The following is a 25,288-nucleotide window of genomic DNA, read 5'->3' on the forward strand; positions in this document are numbered from 1 at the left end:
ATACATATACATAATAAAAAACAAAAAAACATTTAAATATCAACCTGTGGTAACAGTGGTCAACAGTGATAATATCTAACAACAATAAAAACTATGTATTTAAGAGATGTAACATAATATAGGAACTATAAACATATATATGTTAACGGAAATGTATGTAATCCGTCATTGTATTAAATTCCTAGGAAATGTATGTAGTTCCTAAAATCGCCCGGAAATGTGTGAAATAAATTATATTAGACACATTTCCTAGGAAATCTATACATTCCCTAAATAGCAATCGGAAATGTAAACCATTTAAAATATCAATGGGTACGCGGGGATAGCGGGGCAAGGGGAGGGTATTGCATCCTCTGATCAGGCAATCGCGCTAGTGCCAACCTAACCTAACCTAACCTAACCTAACCTAACCCAACCTAACCTAACCTAACCTAACCTAACCCAACCGAACCCAAAAGATATTTGACATTTATGATATTTATTAATATTGTGACATTTATAATAACTTAAATAACAGACTGATTACTTACCAAATGAAAGTTTAACTTTATAAGGATATAATAAATAAATCAACGTGTTTTATTACAGAACGCATTCTTTTTATACATTTCTTAATATGATATTGGAATTATATACAAAACCTAGGAAATGTATACACTTCCCAGGATATGTATGTATTAAATAATTATTAAAACAATATTTTATATATTTCCTAAATAGTTTCGGAATTGAATACATTTCCTAGGAGTTGTATACAATTCCTAAATATCATACATTTCCGGTAACATATATACAATTAGAAATAATTCGTCTTTGTTTTAATCCAATACAAAGTATTTCTTTCAGCGAGTCAAGTCTTCGACATTAAATTTGCTTTTACATTGGTATATTTTTTATTAAATTTCAGGTGTAACATATTGAAGCAATTAAGTTTCGTGTAATCCCGTTTTCTTTGACCATATTTTTTTAATGCTTCTGTACGATTAGTCTTTCTTTTAACTAATAAAAGGGGATTATCTATACATGTGGTCCAGTCTATTTATGTGCATAGGACTATTTATATGTTGAAATATAATTTTATACCACAGAATTGCTTTTACTGAGACTTTTTACATTTATTCGTGTAAACTTTTTCGAGGTAACAATTGAACAAATACATTTTGAACTGATTGAACCTGATTAATATTTGTTTATCACGATGGTATTTAAGCTGTAATTCCATATCTAATAATTGATTCACAGCGACTTATATATTTATAGGAGGAAAATATTCGATAACGGATTTAACAAGGCACCTTCTATAAAAATAACTGGTGTCTCAGAATGTTTGTCGTTCCGATCGATATTGTCATATGATTCGGACTTTTTGGCTCATTTTTCCAGCAAGATGGATCTACTTCCAAGTATAGCCAGAAAGATGGAGTCACGTAACAAATGACTCTTTAGCTGTTCTTCACAATTTATTCCCTGATAGTTCCCAAGGAAACATCAACTAGCCATCTAGGAGTCAACGCCTGCTGACTTTTCCCCAACGTTTCGGAAAGTTTTCAATCAATTCCAAGAGCAGTGCTCCAGCCCGTGATTGAAAATATGAATGTCACGCTAAATTAAAGATAGAAGTGAATGGTGCTCATTTAATTTAACATTAATTAAAAATAGTTTGAACCCATTATGGTGTTTTATTTTTAAGTATTAAAAACGATAAACATTCCGAGACAACCTTTACACTTGCATCTCTTGCCCCACACTTCCAAAGTCCACTCCTCACAAATTGCACCCTTTCCTAAATGTCTTCAACGTGATACACAGAGTTAGAATTTCGGACAGCCACGACGCCTCATGCACTGTCGTATTAGTTCTACTTCGTCTGATGTACAGAAGATCACCCCCAACACCTTCAGAGATCACGAATTGCCTCGTTCATTACCCATTACACCCCTCCCTGGTACCGTATACCGTCTTTAACTCCTTGGCTATGACATTGTGAAGCAAGTAGTTTGTGTGGGCAACTATCTCGTCTCTTTTCTTGTCCGATTTGTAGTGCTTGATGCCTGGTCGATGGACCAAGAATGCGTCGTTCAACATCATGTAGTTGTAGTCCTGGACGCACATTATGTAGCTCTGAAAGAGAGAAGATAAGGACTTTAGAAATGTAGCTGCGCATGATATCAGTCGTACATGATGAGTCGCAAACCAGGGTGAGATCCTTAAAAACAACAAGAAATATAATCGGTACTCCGTGAAGAAATCGTTGGAAACAAGGTTGAATGGTGTAGGAAGTTTTCGGGACTAAGAAACATTTATCAATAAGCATTTCCTCAAAGGGTCGGGTAATTTTTCCGTGGCTTTACATCTGAAGAAGAGTGATAATTCAGTAAAGAAACAATGAAGAGGTTTAATTATAGATATGAGGAAAATACTGACTTCTCTTTTACCGTTTTTTTAACCAGAATTGGTCATAAATAGAATAATTTATTTCAGATGCATGCAGGGTGTAAGGTATTTGGTGTAATCCATAATTCAGAGTAAAACTAAAGAACAATACATAAAATTAAAATTGAAAAGAAGTGAACAGTTGTTTTTTGGAGGATTTTTGATGTCTCCAGGCAGCCATGGCAGTGATGATGGTATTATAATAGTCCGTCATGTGCTTGCCATGTGGTGGCGGAAACATTTCCATAGCATCTCGGTAGGCGGAATAGTTGGCGAAATGCTTTATTGGAATGGGTTGAACAGTATATATTCTTTTGACGTTTGAGCTGCAAAAGTGAAAACGCCTTACCAGCATACCTTGTTACCGTGGGATTAAATGGCAACAAATAAAAGTAAGGATGGGTTTATTATCCAGAAATAAAAAATATTTGAGAATACTAAAAATGTATTGCAACACAAAATATATTATAAAAAATAAATTAATTAGCATCCTACTATATAATCTGTCTGTCAAAGGGCTTGCATAGATAAAATGATCATAGTTCGTTCTTGATGCGAAGTAGTAGATTCCGGTTCTTCACATCTAGCAGTCTTGTAGTCCAATGCAAAACAGCCTCACGCTGCTGGTCTCTAAAAGGGTCCCTCTTAACCAATGAGGATCGGCAGATGCCATTCGATTCAATCAATCCAATGGTCAATGCTCCATATGCAAAGCTGATGCTCATAAAAATTGGCGAATGTGTTCGTCAAACCTCAGCCAAGAGGAAATGCCTGCTGCTTTGGGCTGGTGATCAAAGAATGGCGAATGCTTCCAATGCAAATCACAGATCCTTGCTCCCTCAGGTTTGGCAACTCTCCAACTCAGAATTCCAGGGCTGTCAGTTTGACCAATAGCAAAATGACAATGTGTTGGTACTTTAAGGTCCCACACACCAAGACCATAGATGCGTAAGTAAAGTGATGCACACACACCTTGTTACAAATCTTATATGTAACACCTGATCTTACAAATATATCTATAATAATTATTTGTTTTAACCTGGGTCATCTTGTCACTCTTCCCCTGCCAGGAGATCCTTTCCTCGTACATGGGCTCTTGGTGCGTGCCGATAAAGATGGGTTCCCAGGAGCGGAAGCTGCCCGTGCGCTTGCCCACCGTGAACACGTTCAGCTCTGAAAACAACACAATACCATCAGATAAAGATGGGTTCCCAAGAGCGGAAGCTGCCCGTGCGCTTGCCCACCGTGAACACGTTCAGCTCTGAAAACAACACAATACCATCAGATAAAGATGGGTTTCCAAGAGCGGAAGCTGCCCGTGCGCTTGCCCACCGTGAACACGTTCAGCTCTGAAAACAACACAATACCATCAGATAAAGATGGGTTCCCAAGAGCGGAAGCTGCCCGTGCGCTTGCCCACCGTGAACACGTTCAGCTCTGAAAACAACACAATACCATCAGATAAAGATGGGTTTCCAAGAGCGGAAGCTGCCCGTGCGCTTGCCCACCGTGAACACGTTCAGCTCTGAAAACAACACAATACCATCAGATAAAGATGGGTTTCCAAGAGCGGAAGCTGCCCGTGCGCTTGCCCACCGTGAACACGTTCAGCTCTGAAAACAACACAATACCATCAGATAAAGATGGGTTCCCAAGAGCGGAAGCTGCCCGTGCGCTTGCCCACCGTGAACACGTTCAGCTCTGAAAACAACACAATACCATCAGATAAAGATGGGTTTCCAAGAGCGGAAGCTGCCCGTGCGCTTGCCCACCGTGAACACGTTCAGCTCTGAAAACAACACAATACCATCAAATAAAGTCGGAATCTTAACGATGTAAATGGCGGCGTCCACAAAAATATGGGACGTACAGCCCAAGCGTATTGGCTGCAGCAGACCAGAAAAATTAAATATCATATGTTTCTAATTGAATCCCTCGGGAAGTTGCTAATTCATCGTATAGAAAAATTAAAAATCTAGCAATTTTACGGTTGAAATCGTTTTATAAACTTTTCACACGTAACATATTTTAATGGTAGAGTTTTTATTCATTTTAAATATAAATAATATGTCCGTGGGTATCGGTGTTAAATTTATGAATGCGTCGGAATGAACTAAAATGTGAGTCTCGTGCAAACCCCCGCCAAAATAAAGTCTTGTGTCGTCTTAAAGATGGCTAAATAACTTTAGGCCTAATAGGCCCTAATAAAGACTGATTCACATTTGAAATAATAGCAAGTGATTAGTGACAAGTGTTAACAAGTTAAAGTCAAGCCCACGACCCGACTGACGCATACGTGCGCGATCAAGCGGCTTTTTGTGTATGTATATTTATTAATTTTTTATTTATGTTTTTAATCCTAGATAGGATAGTGCTATCCCAGTCTGACAACTCCAATATTACATGATACATGTACAACCATGATTGAAGAGAAAAATAAGAACAGTAGAAAATAACATAAAATAACAATAAAACATCATCAAATGAAATTATACAATATAAAAATTAAATGATCGTCCATCAGGGAGGTTCTCTGGATCCGTCATTCATTCAGTGGAGAGCTGAACCATTCGGAAGCAGCCACGACGATGACGTTTGTTGATCTTCGTGTCCTGCCCCAGAAGCTGGCTAGTGAGTGCACCCTCCCTTCAGTGAACATCGTGCAGGCACTGCAGAACCTTGGTAGTTGCATAAGTTGCCTGTATTGCCTTATTGTAGCACATCCTCAGCTTGTCTCATTGAGTTACTGGTTATTGTGTCCATTGTTTAGATGTATACGGGGCAGTGAAGTACCTACGTCTCAAAATTATTATTTTCTAACATCGTCGCTGCAGTATGGGTCAAATAATTCACAACCAGGATTTAAAATGTGGCTAATTATTTATTCCATTGACATCGGCTGTTGAAATATTCAAGAAGAAATATCTTATACGTGAAAAAACAAACTCCCACAATTTAGTTGATAAGTTCCTAGGTACCTATTTCTTGCTTCGGTTTTGTTTATTTCATTTTAATTTTGTCTGCGTCATAAATCATGACCATAATTTTAGTGTTGGATATAGTAGCTCATGTTATTGCACTTAAAAAATCAAGAACAAGACAAGTCTTTTAAATGATAAATAAAAAGTGACAAAATCGTGCCGCGCGCGGTGGATGTCTGGGCTGATTTGTTGAGTTGTGTACGGGTATACTCAGTTTTATTTTTATTAGATATTACAGTTAAATATATATATATATATAAATATTCCACTTTCTAACTAAATAGAAGCTATATTATATTAACACACATAACCATAAAAAATTAACAATAGTACATAACAGCTTATTTTAACAATTATGTTCGCGGTTATTTTTTTAAATTTGCTCTCTATTTTGAGGTTATAGGGAAGGAGATTGTAAATGTTTAAGCCATCGTGGCCTATTCTTCTCTTACCATTGTACTTTACTGTATTAGTGTACAATTTATTATGTTTTCTTGTATAGTGTTTGTGTACTTTTGACGTTTTTATAAATTTGTGTTTGTTTGTACAGGTCCATTTTGTATTTCATAGATTAAAAGGAATGTTAAATTCATACAATTTTCTAATTTTCAATAAGTTCATTTCTTGGTACAGTTTTTTCGTGGAGGTACCTGGGTTATAGTTGAAGAGATTTTTATAACTTTATTCTGTATTATTTGTAAATTGTAAGTATGTAATATGTGTATTTCCACATATTTCTATCTAGGTGGGACTGAATTAAGCTAAGCCCCAAAGTATAAGCCCCTCTTTACCTATGTTAGTGTACACCAATTAGTGGAATTATTTTTTATTTCATTTATTCTATGTTTTATTTATTTTATTTTTATTTTATTTTATTTATTTGGGAAAATCAACAGATTATTTACATATATAAGAATAAACTAAATTATAAAGATAAAATCCAATAACAGATTTTCACTTAAAATTATCATAATAATAAAGAATATTAAAAAAAAACTAAGGGTTGTGTACCCGTGACCTGAGAGATTTCCAAAAAATACGAATTGTAAATAATAAATTAAAATTTAAAGTTAACTGAAATACTAATAACCACTAAATTTCAAAAATTTAAAGTTAACTGATATACTAATAACCAGCTAAAATTCAAAAAATAATGTATTGTAAAATTTTAACACAGCAGCAATCAATAAAAGCACTACACAATAGCATATAATAAATGTATACCTACAACTAAATTGAACACATGAGTATTGGAAGGTAAGTAACTGGAAAGGATTCAAAGCAACAACATGATAACTTCCAGTAGAATATTTAAAATTATTTAATGTTAGTTATTACATATCTTTTAAAGGTACTTAAATTACATGTGAATATGTCCAAATCATTAAAATTCTTATTAAACATACTACAGGCTCTGAATATAAACGCATTTTGTCTGATATTAGTAGAACATTTATGGAGATGAAAAGTGATTTTTCTCTAGTTCTAACGCTCGGGACTCTAACATTAATTTCAGACAGAAGGGGAGAACAATCAATAAAGCCATTGATAATTTTATGGAGATATATTATATCTGCGGAGTCTCTTCTAGTTTTTAATGGCTTAAGTCCATAAAGGTCCATCGAGCTGTTTACGTCAAGGTTTGAATTTAATTTGAAATTTAAATGATGGACAAATTTTCTTTGGATGGCTTCGATGCGATTTATGTAAATATTATATTGAGAATTCCATATGGGAGAAGCGAATTCAAGATGACTGCGAACATAAGAAAAATACAATATTTTAAGTGTTATGATATTATTAAATTATTTTCCAATACGGAATAAGAATCCTAGCATTCTCTGGGATTTCTTAACAATCATATCAATATGAGCCTCAAATGTAAGTTTACTGTCAAGTATAACACCTAGATCACGAATTTGTGTAACTTTTTTGAGTAGTTGTCCAGCTATATGATAATTGTGGTCAAATTTAATTTTATTTCTAGTGAAGGTAATTACATAACATTTAGAAGTGTTCATCTTGAGACGATTAAGGATACAATAATCACTAAGCCTGTACAGATCTTCTTGTAGTTTGAAGCAGTCAATTATAGAATTAATAGGCAGGAATATTTTTATATCATCAGCGAAAAGTTAAACATTTGCATAATTAAAGCATTTTATAATGTCGTTGATGAAAATTGTAAACAGCAACGGTCCCAGGTGAAATCCTTGGGGCACACCTGAGGGTATATTTACAATCTCAGAGATGAAGCCATTTATTGTTACTCCCTGAGTGCGCCCATTAAGATAGGAGATTAACCATCTATGTATATAAATCCCCATGAATTCCTAAAGCTAGTAATTTGGACAAAAGAAGACTGTGGTCAATTTTATCAAACGCTTTTTCTATGTGCTGTTTAAAGGTCAAATGTTTTTAGATTTCTTTTTTATATTTATAATTCTTTATGTGACGGCTTTATTATTTTAGGTGAGCCTAAGATCGTGTTATAAAAATATGTATTGCACCTATATTTTTAATTGGACAGTTGTCTAATATATTAAGATCTATTTGAGATTGTTCTAATAAAATTTCAAAGTTTTTGCCAAAGCAAAATATTGCGGTGTCATCTTCATATAAGATTTTTCACATTTAGTTTAATTGACAGATTTCATGTACATACATTTGGAATAGGAGTGGCCCCAGTATGGATCCTTGATGAACTCCATAGTTTATGCCCTCGAGTTGACTGTTTTCATCTCACATGCTATAAAACATATGTCTGTTATTTTAATACGATTTGATAAGTTTGAGAGCAGGACCGATTACACCACCTGTTTTCTATTTTTTTAATCATTATTTAATGACTCATAGTACCGAAGGCTTTTTGCAAGTCAACGAGAATTGCAATGACATGGTTTCCGTTATCTACGCTGGTTTTAAGTTAACTTATAAGGTCATTAGTTGCAGAAAGCGTATTAGATTTTTTTCTAAAACCGTATTGTTTAGCACTTAAAAATATTTTTTTAGTAATTTGTTTAGCCTATTGTATATTTTTGATAAAATCCGTCGGAAGAATGGGTCTGTAATTGGAAGTTTGTTTTTTTGAGTCGCCTCTATATATTGGGATAACACGGTGTGTCCGGAAATCGACCTTCTTTCAAGCCCAGGTTGATCAGTTTAATTAGTACAGCTGTTAGAAGCGGAGCTAGTCTTTTGTTATTGAAAAATAAAATTGAATTTCTAAACCTGTTTACTCGGAGTTTAGTACGTTCGGAGCTAATTCATATTAGTATCCTTTTGGTTACGAAAATATTATGCCGAAGTACTTAGAAATTTATACGTAAAAGAAGATGTTTTGACAGGGAGATATGTAAATACAAATTTTGGAGACAGCACGTTAATATTTAAAAAAAAATAATAATTAATCAGCGAAAATATTTCATAAAACATTACCTATTCAAAAAAGAGAAAATTAGGTCGGTTTGTTTCGGAGAATTTGAACAATTCTTCAAAATTCAAAGTTAATTTTCAAGTTCTGTGAAAGATTTGAAAGTTCTGTCATTATTTCAGTTCTGTCAAGCAACTTGCCTATAATTATATAATAACAGAACTTGAATAGGACTTTTATTGAACCTGAAAATGAACGTTGAAATTTTATAAATGTCTGAATAAATTCGACAAATGTTAAATATAAGAACCAAATGTGATTTAATAATTTTCTGAGAATAATTCTCGATTTATTTCTATGGAGCGAATTTCATATAATTACTTTTATCGGTAAATGTGTAGAGATTATCTTTAATATCGTATCTTTTTAAGGGAAATTTGTTACAAATCGGCAGTAATCCAGAAAGAATTAAACAATATCGTTCAAGACTTACTTCTTTTAATGGATTTACATCATGCAAAATGATTTTCACGGCCAAAAGTATTATAGTGATATATTTTTGGGGTATTATAAACGTGTTGCCCGACCTCCTTCATTAGCCAACGTTTGGGACAGCATTACAGTGGCCGTCAATTATCGGATACCAAGAACTATTGAGCTTAGCCCCGTTGTCTTTATTGTTATTTGTGGCATTTTTATTAATTTAAAAATAATGCATTCTTCGGTATTTTCTTTTTTACTGAGAAAAACACGTATTTAGTTGCGTGGAAAATATACTAACACTTCTAGAATGTTTTCGTATTTCATTGATTATATTTTTTTATAACGTGCCAGAGAAAAAACTTTCTCTGACTGTTAGTAATTATTCTGGGGAAACTACTTCGGTAAATTATGTACAAAGAATTATCTGGTAAGACAAATAGAGATAATAAAGAAAACGAAATAAGTTTACGAATGGTAGTTGCAAAATAAAAATTGATCGTAAATACAAAATGTGATCAGTTGATCACTCTTATATAAGTATTTGTTGGGCGTCCTCGACTTCTTCTATCATTCAAACTACTCTCTAATAACTCCTAGTACTAATAAGAACAAAGTTTAAATTTTCAGCGATATCAGTCTACTACTTTTCGAGTTTTTCGAGCACAAACATATTTGCAGAATGTTTTTTTTTTACTTTTATATCTAATGATAAGTACACAGATAACCTGATTACGCACACCTTCAAACACACCTAAATACCGCAAGGTAATTCCACGACCCGTATATCTCTGTTCTGCGACTGATTACAGAATAATTATGTTCCAGGTGTTATTTCAGTGGATAAACATAATATTATTAGTTTTGCTGACGATACTTTTTTTTAAAGAAAGAGTTGGATAAGTACCCACAAAGAAGCAGAACACGGACTCGGTCTCCTGCAAAACTGGATTAAGACAAATTCCCCCAAGCTTAATGTCAATAAAACAAAATATCTGACATTTTCTATAATAGCCAGAAGAAATCCGTGGGATGACTTTATTCTCAAATTCAGATATGTGCTTTTTCAAATGAATCCATTTCAAATGGAAATGCAAAATGCAAAATGCTTTTCTAAAAACCATTTTGCATTATGCATTTTAAATGCTTTTCTCAATGCATTTTCCATTTTAAATGCTTTTTTGCTTCATTCTTCCTACTATCTCCACTCATCTTTTTTTCATAAGCCCCAAATATCAGTCGGTCCTCAACCTCGCTATGAGAGATAATTTACATTTGTCAAGTTGCTCCCTGGTAGGAGCCCTGGCAATTGAGTGATACCATTACAAAAAATACTGATTCAAATACTGAACATGGGGCCATGACGCTGTAATATTAAATGTTAGATAGCAGTTTCTATGTTTTTACGTTGGCAACATTAGTCCCGCGCAAATTTTTTGTGGTTTCATAATCTGTAGTCGTGGTGTTTTTGGATTTACCATCATGTAATATGTTTGTTCTACATTGATGTCCATTATTAAATAACAAAATTATTTAAAAATTCTATAATTATTTTAATTGTTTGACCTGAGAAACCATTTTGCATTTTCAATGCATTTTGAAAATGGGTATTTAGCATTTTGAATTTGAAATGCTTTTCTAAAAATTAAATTTTGCATTTTCAAATGGAAAAGTTTTGACCCATTTCCATTTTGCATTTCAAATGGTTTTGGGTACCCATTTTGCACATCTCTGCTCAAATTACATATATGCCAAGCAATCTATCAACGTAAGCAAGGTTTATCATGCCTCTGTCACACTATAGCACACTCCAGAAGCATCAAATATCTTGGAATTGAAATCGATGAAAATCTCCGATGGAACTCACACATTGATGTAAATCACCAGGTACACACAAACATCCCTAATATCCTCAACATAAACGACATTAAAAAAGTGTACTTCGCTTTGTGTCAATCAAACAAAACAAAAAAAAACAAACAAAATAATGACAATTTTAACTCTTTGTACTCCGTTGTCGCCGCCACGGCGACATAGAAAACATTCTAACAATTCCGATGGCGCCGCAGCGGCGACAGAAACGATGGGATACATTTTATGGTTTAAAAAATAAAAGGATCCTTTTACAGGCATACACATGATTCTATTCAGTTGTATAACGTACCCACTTACGATTGGTTGTGGTTGTTGCTCTGTTTTTCAATCATAACAATAACGCATTCATTTTTTTTAATTTTTTTTATTGGGCAATAAATATTCTCACTCCATATTTTAAGAAAAGGTCTCAAGCGGGACTGTGTGGTCTGCTCGAAAAGGACAGTAAAAGATGGCAGACGGGAAACCAGAGAGTACTGTGACACGTGTCCTAACAAGCCACGTATGCATTTAGACGACTGCTGTCTAAATTACCACGCGTTAAAAAATTATAAAGATTAGAATATGCAAATTTTCCTTTTATTAACAACATAAAATGATAATAAATATTTATTTCTTCATAACTATATCATTTTATTTTCTGCCTTACCAAAAAACAATTTTTTATAATTTTCTAAAAATATCGTAATTTTTCCTCTATGGGCTAAAAGTTCCGCTTAGAACTCCGACAAAAGAAATATTTAAAAACTTCCAAGTCTCCAATGTACAAAAATTTTATCAAAAAATATTTTATTTAAAATGAAAATAAAATAAACATATCTGAATACTCCGCTGCCCAATATAATTTTTTTTTTTAATTATGCTTATATTATACTTTATACTTGCATTTGAAACTAAAAAAGACAATTTAAAAAACGAGAATTCATTTGAAGAAGAAAAAAAAATCATCTCGGGAACATCCGACCAAGGGTCAACGTCGCGCCAGCGCTCAAATTTCCGCCACTGTGCGACGGGCCAAATCGGAATTGGTAGGAATAAAGTCTTCCAACTTCTAACATTTCCAATTCAATCTGATGGCAACATGCTACTCTAGCACCTCCTAGCGGAATGAGTTTCACAGAGCCTACTTTTTGGGACATTTTTGTATATTTTTAATCAATATTGATTAAAAAATTCTATTTGCCGCCATTTAAAGGAACAGCAACGTTTAAATGCTACACAAGCGCCCCTAGGGACCAGAGTTTGTTAATACTGCTAATATTTCACAGGATTTCGACGTATTATTATATTAAAGTGTATTACTTACGGCCAGTGTCATTTTGACTCATCCATTCTTTGGCTTTGGGCACGCCGTGGCACTTGGGACACACGAACTTGTGAAAGGGAATCGCCTTCTTTGTGTTCAGCATGCCCAGCAGCTCGTCCTTGTTCATTGGCACCTGGAAAAACCACCAATAGTTATTATTCAATAACATTTCCTACCAACAACGCGGTTCACTTTTTGCAAGCAATAGTTATTGTGCATGTATATTCTGGCGAGCAAGCGACGCTGCGACCGCCTCTTCCTTCTAGCATGATTTTTATACTTTACCATACAGGAATATTTTATCTGCGTAGATCTATCTGGCATCAGTGTTTTTTAATTATTAGTTTTTCTAATTTTCGAGAAGATTTTACAATTGATTTCCCAATAATATTATGGATTACATGGATGCATGGATGCTGGAGCGTGCATTGATCTCTGATCAAAGGTAGACTCTGACTCAGGCTCTATGATTGATGGCCTCCGTGGTGGAAAAAAGGCTAAGGTTGTCGACAAGCAAGTTAGTGGTCGCAGGTTCAAATTCCCAAAATTAATTTGTGTTATTTCACAATTTACTCATTTAAAATAATATGTAGGTAGTATATTTATAGCTCGTTCCAGAGTATAATATGTCATGAGGAGTCAACGACTTGAAATGAGTCCTTTTTAATAATCTCCATAAAGTGATATTATTGTTTGCGAACATGTTAATCTTGTCACATATTTACTTGTGTATTGTCTAAGTAAATGTGTTCGTTGGCATTGTCTTGCACTGTATTATGGAAATGCGACTATCAGAAAAATAAACAATATCTATAATTACTTCATTTGTCACTCGGTCATATCAGGAGGTCTATATCAAGCCCTATGTCAATACAATATTGACTAAATCCGTCGTCTATGGACAGTTAGCGATATTTTCGGGCACGGTCAACGATTGATAAGAAATATTCCTACCGACAACAGACAAATTTTAGCGCGGCCTCCATAGAAGCAGATAAGCTTCAGTTAACTGTCAATACACACATCTTTTTTAATAGTGTCATTCGTTATGCAAAATTTCTGGCTTATTTTCGAACAGATTTGAACTAAACTTTATTTCTTTATCGATCAACTGTGCTAAATATCCTGGAACGTTCATTATCTACGGGAATGTTTCTTCGTTGCATTGTTGAATTCATTTAGCTTTTATATTATCATTTTTACTCTGTACATGAAATTTTGGCCAAAACTTTTTTTTTAAGTGGGGTTGTGCGGTTACTCGGCAGAATTTTCAGAGGTATTTACGTTTTTACATCACTGGATGAAGTAAGTCAGGTATTATCATTTTACCGACCTTCTGGTCTTCCTCGATTTCAAAGAGTGCTAGAGGAAAGACTCTTGGATTGGTTCCTGTTATTTCTGGCGGGTCTCTCGCTATCATGTTGAGGAAGCGAGTTCCCAGGCTCGGACTGGGGTACAGCTCGATGTCCACCGCGAACACGAAGTGCGTCAGCGCAGCTTCTCTGGCGACGTTCCTCCCGACATTCACCGGGTACAATAGAGAATTATTGGCACTGTACAGAGAGCTGGCGTTTACGGAGTAGGGCTCCGGTAGCGAGCAGTTATACTGATTGGTCAGTAGTTCGTCTATGCGAGGGATCTGAAATGCAAACAGTGTGGTTAGATGAGGTCTACAAACATGAAAATGAGAAATAAACAAACAGGATGATGAAATCTACAAACTTGAAGATGAAATCTACAAACTTTAAGTTGGGGAAATCAACAAACATGAAGATGAGGAAATCAACAAAAATTATAATGCGGAAATCAAAGAACTTGAATATGAGGTCTACAAACTTGAAGATGAGGAAATCCATGAACATGAAGGTAAGGTCTACATACTTGAACGTGATGTTTTGAAACTTGACAATTGTAAAATGCGCATTGTTATAGAAAACTGTAAGAATTAGCTAAGGCGGGAGCAAAGACAGTAGGTATACTACACGTACATTGTTGGGATAAAGGCACAGGATTCCGATAGTTGAGCAGTATTTGTTTTACTAGTATGAAATACTCTAGTACTAGAGATTCAATTACTTGAATAACTAACCATTACACCGTATCTCCAAAGAGGTATGCGCAGAGGATAGATCGCCATTTAACTGTCTTCACACGCTCACTTTATATCATCCATTCATGTTTCATTGCAATCGTCTAATTTATACATGAACCGGGACTCAAATTATTCGAGTTAATCGATCGTGCTGTGTCTTTTTTGGGGGCGTCCCAGACTTCTTATACCAATTATTCTCGAGATCATCTTTCGAAATGGTCAACATTAGGTAGGGCCATATTCCATTATCAATCACCTCGGAGGCGATTTACATTGGATTTTAAATTACTTGGTCTATTCCAAGAACGTGGACCCAGCGCCATATTCTGCCCCCAAACTTCGCAAAATGCATTCGAGAGGATTTAAGGGGAACATTTGCGTGAGGCCTAAATATGATTTGTGTTTTAAATAATTAATATGGGCCATTAGGGAACAAAAATTTTCTTGATTTTAGAGGCAAGTTTTCTTGATTTTAGAGGCAATTATTTGTGAGTTATTGATAATTATTAAAAAAAAATTTTTGCTCTCTTTACTCTTTGATGAAATAATAAAAAAGATGATTATAAAATAACATTTCCATGGACGTAAATATAAATCACAAGCGACGGATTAACGATGGAAAACAAATTTGTTGGATTTTTTTACCCAAAAATTATCTCTTTTACAAATTATCATTTTATTTTTCTTCATAATTACTCTGAAAATAAATCAAATTTATTTTTTTAGCAAATTACAATTAATGCACTAAAGATTTCCAAAGTTGACTCCAAAATCTTGCCAAAATTGAATTCTTTAAACGGCCCATATTTCAATTTAAAACCCAAATATATGAAATAGCATATTTGCGTACTAGAAATTTGGTATACCTTTGGATAAAAACAAATAATTATTCAATTTGCTTGGGTATTACGACCTCAAAACCAAATCTAAGTTTTGTGTGAAAAGGCCGTTCCTCTTAACCAGTCTGATCCGTTGGGAGACAAGCTTACACTTCAAACCGAACTTTATAATTTATTATTTAGGTATTTACTAATGCGGGTCGCGAAAAAGCCTGGATTATATGAAGGAGAAAAAACAGATGCCGTTAGCTTGTTCCACATATAAGCCGACTTACAGAAAAACTTTGTTTTATATATTATAATTCAGAACCTCTGCAGGTATATGGTCCTTGTGGAAGAAGGCGTGGAAAGTGACCCACTTCCTGACCAGGTTGGAGTTGGGGAGGCAGTCCCTCGTGTACCGCATCGTGTCGATGGTGGCAGCTAGGTCGGTTCCTGGCGCGTGCATGGCGACGGACACTGGGCCGTTCCATCTAGAATCAGGTATAATATCCAATCACAATGCTTCAATTGCGAAACAAAACAGAATATTGAAGAAAAGTTAAGAAAAATTCAGAAAAGTTAAGAAATTAGAAGAAAAGTTGAAAAGTTTAGAAAAATTAAAAAAGAAGGTGAAAAAAATCAAGAAAAGTAAAGAAAGGTTAAGGAATGTTAAGAAATGTTGAAAAGTTAAGAAATTAGAGGAAAATTTAATGTAAGTAGTTAAGAATCCAGATTAGACAAAAAATGTTAAACCTTAAGAATAGTTCGTTAAGATTAAGAAAGTGAAGAAAGGTTAAAAAGTTTAGTAAAAAAATTATTTTTTTAAAATCAAGAAAAAAACAAAAAAAAGTTAAGACAGATAAAAAAAACTTAAGGAGAGTTTAAAAAAGATAAGTTATTTTTTTAAGAGTTAAGAAGATTAAGATAAGACAACAAAGCTACGAAAAGTTAAGAAAAATGGAGGAAACTGAAAAAAATCAAGGAAAGTTCTAACGTTAAGAAAAGTGATGAAAGATGATAAATAAACAACCAAACCTAACGTATTATTTTATTATGTTCTTTTGAAAATTCTCTGTTGTTTCTGGTTACCAATCTGGTTAACAATCAAAGTTACATGGATTTTAGGGGACTCCTGAACCTGCTGAAGCTTAAGGGTACGTGCAAGATTAATCTATTAATAGTAGGGTTTCAATTCTACAAACGAATCGACAAGCATAAAAGTTATAGTATAAAGAATACGAGTAGGTGTTGTCAAGCGGGGAGATTGGTGACTTGTTACGTAATAGGACACTGTAACATGGATTCGATTAAACAAGCAAGAACCTAGACCGAGAGCTATATGGCGTGATTCTGCTGGTCTGGTATAAGCGCTTACAGTCTTACTTGTAAATACTCCCTAATACGCAGCTGCAGCGTTGGTATAGATATAGGTGAAGAAGGCCGTATACTGATCGGGTTAAAAACTTCACTCATAATAATATTCATCCAAGATTTTTTTTAGACTGTCACCATTTTGTTCCAAACCTCAAAATATGGAAATTTTCCCATTTCGCGTTTTGTTGCTATCTTCACGTTTCTTCAAATGACATTTGATATGTCATTGACCCGGTCTTTTTTGAATTGCTTCGAAATCCAGCCAACTCGATTATGGGCTCCATATCTGTTTTGGTAAACCGATGTGTCGATTTTGAATATTCCTATAATAGTGTTGCAAATGAGTATTACTGCTTTTTTTACATTTTTATTGCGCGACCGATCGACATCTGTCGTATTACGACCGGTATACGCAATACTCGATTATGGCCAGCGCCACACTTGACGGAAATTCCGTCGCGGATCTTTCGCGACGGAACGCCAATACATGTAATTGCATATAAATTACAAATAGCGGGAACACTACGCGGAAGATCGGTCGTTCCGCCGCGGACGATCGGTCGCTCTGTGGAGGACCGCCGACTCTCGCGGCGTCTGCTCCGTCCTCCGCGCACCGATCTTCCGTCGGCGGAAGATCGGCAACGTCGCATTCCGAGTATTTGTATGCATCGCGCCACATTCGGCGGATAACACGCGGCGACGACGCACGCACAGGATGTTCGACACTGAACGATTTATTATCGAAGTGCAAAATAGAGTCGACTGATAATCCGCCACTGAATATTCAGTGTGGCTGCAACGTATGGTAACGGATTGACTCCCGCGGAAGTTACGCGACGGAATTTCCGTCAAGTGTGGCGCTGGCCTATGAGTAACGTTTTCTACTGACCCATTCTTACCAAATTTGAACCAATCGAGAACTGCGATCGGAAGTTTTTTTTTACTTCTTTGGTTTAAACTTAAAGAATAATTTAGTTAGCTATCAGCGAAAATGTGTTTAAAATGAATAAGAACCTATTAATTAAAACGTGTGTAAAATTACAGCTCGGAGTTTTTTCCAAGAAATTTATTTGAAATCTATTATTTTTTTATTATTTTTTATTTATTTATTTAGACGCCGTAAAAGGCTTTTACAATATACATGATTTATGTTTACAGTGGTTCACAGGAGCGAAACAGTATTATGTTAAACAGAATAATTACTGAGAAATTATGTTGAAAATTAAACAAAAATAACATCTGGTATACATAGGTACATTAGCATTTTTATTTTCAATCCATACAGTAGTTATCGTATCATTCGTAGTGCGCAAGCCAGTAGAGTGCTGCAAATGCATAGAAAACCTAACTGTAGTTATAGATCTATAAGTACTCTATAATGTGAAGTAGGTAATGCGGATAGTGTGGACAACAGGCACTAGAATAAAGTTCAGTTGACTTGACATACTTGACTGTTCTACATTGCATTCATATCTACTTTACTAAATACACCTGCGCGGCGAATGCATTGTTGTATAAAGGTCTAATTAAATAACGGAGCGTTGTTATTGTATTAACATAAAAATATCACCAGGTTACGCAAAACCTAATAATTTAATTTACTCTTCCCGTCCACTATCCCTTACTTATGGTCTAACATAAACAAATTAAAAAATATATGTAAATACCGCATTTAGAGTCCCAACTGATCCCACCCACTAAGTGAGACTATGGTTCCCCATGTGGGGCTGAAGGTAGTGGGGAAGGTAATGGCTTTTCGGGTCTGGTCACCAAATACGGCAAATCCATTGTTGGGGAAGTAACCAAGGCACCGTCGCACAGCGGATAGAGGAGGATTTTTTTTAAATACCCTGTACTAGGCAAATACCCATATCATGGTGGTAAAATAGAACATACACAATAATACAATCATATGCGTGTATGTAGTAAGACTAATAATATTGTTTTTTAAATCTAAAATAACGGATTTGGGTGCATCGGGTGCATCTGCTTCTACAGTCCTCGAGTCCAGTTCTATCCAGCCCAGTCATCAGTCGTCAGTCCAGTCCTGTCCAGTCTAGTTTTCAATTCAATCAGACCATGATTTTATTCAGGAAGTTTTCCGATTCTGTTCTGCTACTTTCAATCAGCCATAATGTAACTCGCTTTTTGTGATGTATGGTAATTAGTTGGGTATTCAAGCGATAGATGGTACTAGTCATAAAGCTTACTCCAGAGTCCGATGGATGTCGCTAGAGTGTAGCAATTGCCTGTGGGATATTATTGTCAGACAAGAAGCTTCTAGAAACAGAGAATTACCAACCCTTGGGTAATGAACAGTGTAGCTAAATCCAGACTTATTAATTGTAACGTAAATAAACACAATTATAGTAAAAGAACCTTTTATTTTATCAAAGAGTTCCCAACACAGAAATCTGCAAGTTAATCAGAGACATAACAAAGAGGGACCGTATTATATTGCTGTTGCTGTTTAAATCCATTATATACCTTAGGCGCTAGTAATATATGAAATCGTTGTCCAAACTTTGTATTCAATTTTGCTACTATCACTCTTTGTTCTGTTCATAGTATTGTCGTGTAATTGTGATCTACAAGACTGTGAAGCTTAGGGTTGTTCCTATAGTACATTATAAGTATATGTATATAGATCTGCCTTACATCCAATAATTGTGTTTCCTTGAATAAGACCGTCGATGGATACATGTAAGGATTTTTTATCCATCACTCTTACTACAGCTTTTTGAGCCTTAACTAATGGATCTAGAATGGCTTGCACTACACCGCCCAAGCTGAGTATGGCATACCTAACAATTGAATGGCACAATGCCTAGTACACAATTTTAATTATTTTCAAGTCAACAATGTTAGGTATATCTTTCAGGAAGAATATTCGTTTGGCCGTATTTTCATTGTTAAAGAGTCGTCTATAAGTTACCAGATATTTGACTAATTCCACCTTTTCAAGGACTCGGCATGCGCATGAGTGTGGTATTTGTGCTCCTGGTTACAAGTGTCATTTACATGGACTTTTGTTTTCATGTCACTGTTAGGCTTACCTTTTTTTATAGAAAAAGACATTGAATTTGTTTACTTGCATTTAATGTCAACAGGATGCATTTTAGCCTTAATTGAATCGACTCTTACTAGGCCTATTTCAGATTTTGATTTTATATCCTCACACTTATCTCCTTTGATAAGTAAAACTGTTTCATTGGCGAGTGATATAATTTTCCATGTTCAAGGTCTATTTTGCTTAGCTTGTTAATATAAGCAAGAAAAAGTATTGGTCCAAGCGTACTGCCCTGGGGTACTCCGAATGAATTGTTTGCGAGTTACTTAATTTATTATCGTTCTTTACCACTTGAGTTCTTTCAGAGATGTAGTCATCAAACATTATACCTCTTACACTCATCATGTCTAGTTTCTTCAATAGAATTTTTTGTGATATTGAGTCAAATGCTTTCTGTAAATCTAGAAAGATACCTACGCATTTCATACCTATATACCAGATATTCTGTCATATCATTTTGGTAATACTCCGGTTTGCATGCAAATTACAAATGTGTACCAGAGGTGTTATTATACCTTGATTTTGTATTTATTTATGACATTTGCAGTGATTTCATCTATTCCAGGTGCTGAGTTGGGTTTTAGTTCAGAGATTATACTATTAATTTCTTCTTTGTTTGATGGTAGAAGGATAAGAGAATTTTTTGGCTTCTTCAGCTCTGTAGTTTGATGTCAGCTGTATTTCTGTTGTTTTCATCTTATTTAGGGACGTATTGGCAAGTTTCTGTCCTATTGTTGCAAATATTTTTTAAGAGTGTTGTATATTTATATGAGGGTCGGTGTTATTTATTGAAATTTGCTCCGTCTTGTTTTGCGAGATGTCTGTGATTTTATTTGGGGCTATGTTAGTTATTTCTTACCTTAATAAAGTACCTTCCAAATTTTCTTTGGGTTTTGTGAGTTACTCCATCATTTTGATTATAATTGTTTCAGTGTAATATTTAAGAATTTCTTTTGGTTGGTATGTTTCTTTAATCCAACACTCGGTTAGAATAATCACATCAAAACTCACATGAATCCTTTGTAGTAGTATAAGAAAGTCGTTAAAATTGCGTTTTATACTTCGAATATTTAAAGTTAGTAATTTCAGGGAAAGTTTTTTGTCTGTGAAGACCACAATGTTCTGGGCTTTCAAATGATATTGAATTTCAGTATTTTATGGCTTCTATTTCCTCACCCAGATCTTGAAGTCCCTTATTCTCCATAGTCATGTCTTTGCTGGGCTCTATTCCATTTTTTTCCGATAAGGGCAATATGTACTATTTGCTTTATGCGAGTAAACATCTTCATTGGTTGAACTTTTAGTTCCAGCACTTTGTTGCTAAATAAAGACACCTGTCTTTTACAACATTGCAGTTAGATGTGGAATACGCGAATCCCATGCACCTAAAGCATTGGACTAGTGACGAGGAATCCTCTACGTGTACCCTCATGTACCCGAAGTTGACACAGCCGAGACTGAGTAGAGATTTTCTTATTTCACTGTCAAATATTATTACTATGTACCTTGATTGTTCGTTTCGATTTTTTTTGGTTCGAACGATCTTCATGCAGTTTTCTGGTTTTCGGCCTTGGATTATTTCATATATAAGATCATTTCGCTGAATAATCATGTGGAGGATTTCATTGTCTTTATATTCATTTGCAACTCCTTTGAGGATCACTGTAGGTCGGAGCAGTTTGCCGTCTTGAGCTTTTAGAGATCCTTTATTTACTTTTGAAATATCTGTCAGTATTTTTACGGAGTCTGTCTTTTTAGGGCAGGTAATTATGACCTTATTATTTTTGGTCTTCGGCAGTCTGCTGACGCCCGCCCTGGGGACTGCTGGCTTAATTATATCCTTTATGATAGCCAATTTTGCACCTCATCCGTTTCAACGTGGTTGGAATTTAACTTATTTATTTCAATTTAAAATCGGCAAGGTCGTCACAGAACCGCCATTAAGTGGGTATTTTGAGAATATCACCCAGATGATTACTTTAAAACGAGCAGGATCATTAGATCTGCTTCACTATTGACTTGGCGGGGGATTTCACACATGTTTATATAATTAAATCCATTTAATCTTAACGAATCAAAAGTGAGGAAAAGGAGGCTGGCGCTCAGTCGCCAAAACAATAGAACTAAACTACAAGTCGAAACATATATTAATTGGTCAGTTATGTATTACTGCCTTAATAAATCTAACCGGGGTGAGTTTAGTTAGGAAAATAATCAGTATTATAAAAAAGGTGTACAATGTGCGTGCCGCTAAAACTCAGAAACGAGTCCCGGTTACGATCAAGGGAGTTTTATGGTGTGGTAGCCCTCTATCCCCCATCCATGAAGAAAGTTCCCGTTTTTACCTGAAGGATGTGCTTTTGAAGATATAAGGGCTGGAAGCTTCGCCCTGTAGAAAATTGTAGAACAGTCCAGACCATTAGAGAGCATTCGAGAGCTTTCCAGAACATCCCGGAACAATCTGGAATAGTCTGGAACGTTCCCTGAGCAAAGCCGGGTACCCCCAGGGCCGCCGACAGCTAATCTGGGCCCCAAGTCTAGTAGACTATTCCGGGCCCCCTCCCCACAACTTACTGGGGGGGGGGGGTGAGATAACAATTAATAAGTTCATGCTTACCTGCTACTGCTAGGAATACTACTTCATTACCTTTTCTTATACCATTATACCAATCATTCGAATTTAGCATAATTATTCAATGGAAATGTTTAAAAAGTTATGGTGAATACTCAAAATAAAATACTTGTGTTTCTTTTTTGTGTGTATTTACATATTCTTCGTTAATCAAGATATCTTGAGGCTAAATTAAATTATTATATTTGAAAGACAGAAAACAGGTAACAAAAATAAATAATCAATTTTCAAAACCAATGGAAAATAAATTATGAGTACCGTAGTGATCGATCCTTGGCCCCCTATTGTTCATACTCTATAAGTCTATATTAACGACATTGTGAAAATATTTTCAAAATGCAAAGTACGACTATTTGCCGATGATACACTTATATACTTAATTGGAGATAACTATAAAGAACTAATAAATAGTTTAAATAATGAACTAGATGATGTATCAAGATGGCTAAAAATAAATAAGCTTAAATTAAAAACAAAATGTATGGTGATTGGAAATAAGAAGACATTCAGTGAAAGCAAAATTAAAATTGATGGTAAAATTATTGAAAATGTTACTGAAATCAAATACTTAGGAGTTATATTAGATTCCAAACTAAACTTCAATAGACATGCCGAATATACCCAAAAGAAAATTGGCAAAAAGATATCTTTTTTGGGAAGAATCCGGCCTAAAATTTCCAGAAAAATCGCCATCACCATTTACAATTCAATAGGCCACTTGCATGGATTTCATAACGACTTGGAAAAAATCGTGTGGATAGATCTTTTTACTAAGATTACGAAAATGTTAGTAAAATTTTGTAGAAATGTACATTTATTTTTATTTTTAAATAAATAAATCCATTATTTGGGCTCGTGTCGTCACTACATGAAAATGTCCCGTCTACTGAAAATGTTCCTATTAATTTTGTAAAATTCCACACTGATTTAATTTTTTTATATGGCATCACTTTGATTTCAGGCGAATTTTTGAATTCGTTCACTAGATTTATTGTTTGTTCTTTGCGAACTTTTCATTTGGTTTGAATTTTTGACAGATGTGAAGAGAACCCCGTACAATTTAGATGTCGGTACGTGTTTTAGAGGTATGATGGTTATGGTGCTGATTTTATCAAAATCAAATTTTATAATATTCTTATTATTATTATAATTTACAAGTACAAGTATATTATCTTGGATTTATTAATATAGACGTTGTACATTATAATGATTTATGATCAATAAGATGGATCAAGGAAAAAAATATTTATGAGATGTAATATTTTTGGTATGCCTCGTTATTCGGCTGTGTCATTCGTGTGGAAAACGTTCTTTTTTTTTAAATGATTTTCGGCTATGTAATCATTGTTTTTTCTCACCTATTAAATTATGTCCCGTCTTTCCGGTTTATAAAAAAAGGTCTGATTTTTCGGAACACGCTCTGACAGTTGGGCCTACGGAGCGTGCGGGCCTGGGCGCCCGGCCCACGTCCGTTCCTAGTGTCATTGGCATTTTTTAGTAAAATATCCGGGCCCCGTCCCGGGCCCCCCTTAGGCCCGGGCCCCAAGTTTCGGACTTGGCTAACGTGCCCTCTCGGCGGCCCTGGGTACCCCAGCTAGTAAGTTATTTATTTATTTATTTATTTATATATACGCCTAAAAAGGCTTTTACATAGAAGTGATACATGATGCAGTGTATATAGGAGAATATCTGTATTATACAGGAGATACTGATAATAAATAGATGTAATCCGTTGTAAAGAAGTTACAAAATACACAATTCTAAAATTGTAATTACAAGTAAGAAAAACTAAATAAATAAAATAAAACTAAATATGAAGCAATATTAGTAAAACGTAAGAGTAACATAAAGTAAAAAATAAATTACAACAGCACTACATATAAGACAAAACATTAAAACTAATATACCAACGCTACTCTAATTTGTAGGATTCGAAAGTGTTGGTATAGATTATGCTTAATTCTATATATGGAGTCAATAAATAAATCAATAGCACCCCCATACTTGTTGCCCAGATCATGCATCCTATTGGTCAGTGAGTGTGTCTGATAGTTGGTCGTGTATGTATTGCAGAAGAACGTTATATTTTGTCTTGTATTCCTAGTCGGCACATGGAGTTTAATAGTGCCAAGGATGGGATATTAACAAATTAGAAGTATTATTTTCAGAAACACAATTTTCACACATAGAAATGTTAAAATAACTATTATTGGAGGAATTTTTTGCTACGTTAGTACGCACCAAAGATATTAGAAGAACGAGATGTGCTATGAGCAGTTCATACTGTGTGGAATTGTTTTGCCCAGTGTCGCCGGTTTTGTTCACCAATACTACTGCACACCTTCGCTTACGCTACGGTATCCGCACTAATACATAGAACAGATTTCTGTGCGTACACGTCCCGATAGTATTCAAAGTACCCTAATTAGGTAGTACTCCGCCTACGGTCCGGCGGCCAACATAGCATATCTCGTTCTTCTAATATCTTTGGTACGCACAGTTATGCAAATAAAATTACGATGTAGTCACCGTAATTTTATTTGTATAATTGTTTCAATACATCAAAAAATTCAATAAAAAATAAGTTAAAAATCGCACTCTGTCAAGTGCAAAAATCATCATTGCACTTAGCGCTGATTTCTTATATCGACAAGTCAGTATCAGTTCATTAGATAAGAGTGCAGTGTGCACAGAAGTCGAGATTTATTTTATAAATTTGATTTGAGGTATTTGAAAAGATAAGATACCCGGTAACCCGTAATAAATTGTTATTAAGTAAATATTAACTACCTACCTATTGATTTTTTACCAAAACTAAATTCTGTTGACATATTGTTGTATACACAACTGT

At 34.8% G+C, this 25,288-nt stretch overlaps 1 protein-coding gene across 1 annotated transcript in view; it reads right to left on the minus strand.

Annotated features, from left to right (window-relative positions):
* Nucleotides 1-1,581: 1,581 nt before the first annotated feature.
* The window catches only part of LOC149414857 (beta-1,4-glucuronyltransferase 1-like), a 44,583-nt gene continuing 20,876 nt past the window's right edge, over nt 1,582-25,288 (minus strand). The window contains exons 2-6 of the mRNA XM_089643401.1: nt 15,690-15,852; nt 13,782-14,087; nt 12,449-12,581; nt 3,473-3,606; nt 1,582-2,121 (exon numbers count right to left, since the gene is read on the minus strand). Coding sequence (XP_089499527.1) covers nt 1,924-2,121; nt 3,473-3,606; nt 12,449-12,581; nt 13,782-14,087; nt 15,690-15,852 — 934 coding nt within the window. The 3' untranslated portion in view covers nt 1,582-1,923. The remainder of the gene's footprint in view (nt 2,122-3,472; nt 3,607-12,448; nt 12,582-13,781; nt 14,088-15,689; nt 15,853-25,288) is intronic.

Source organism: Hesperophylax consimilis, chromosome 19 (assembly GCF_061612785.1).
Source record: "Hesperophylax consimilis isolate HC1 chromosome 19, BYU_Hcon_1.0, whole genome shotgun sequence".
Taxonomy (NCBI): Eukaryota; Metazoa; Arthropoda; class Insecta; order Trichoptera; family Limnephilidae; genus Hesperophylax; species Hesperophylax consimilis.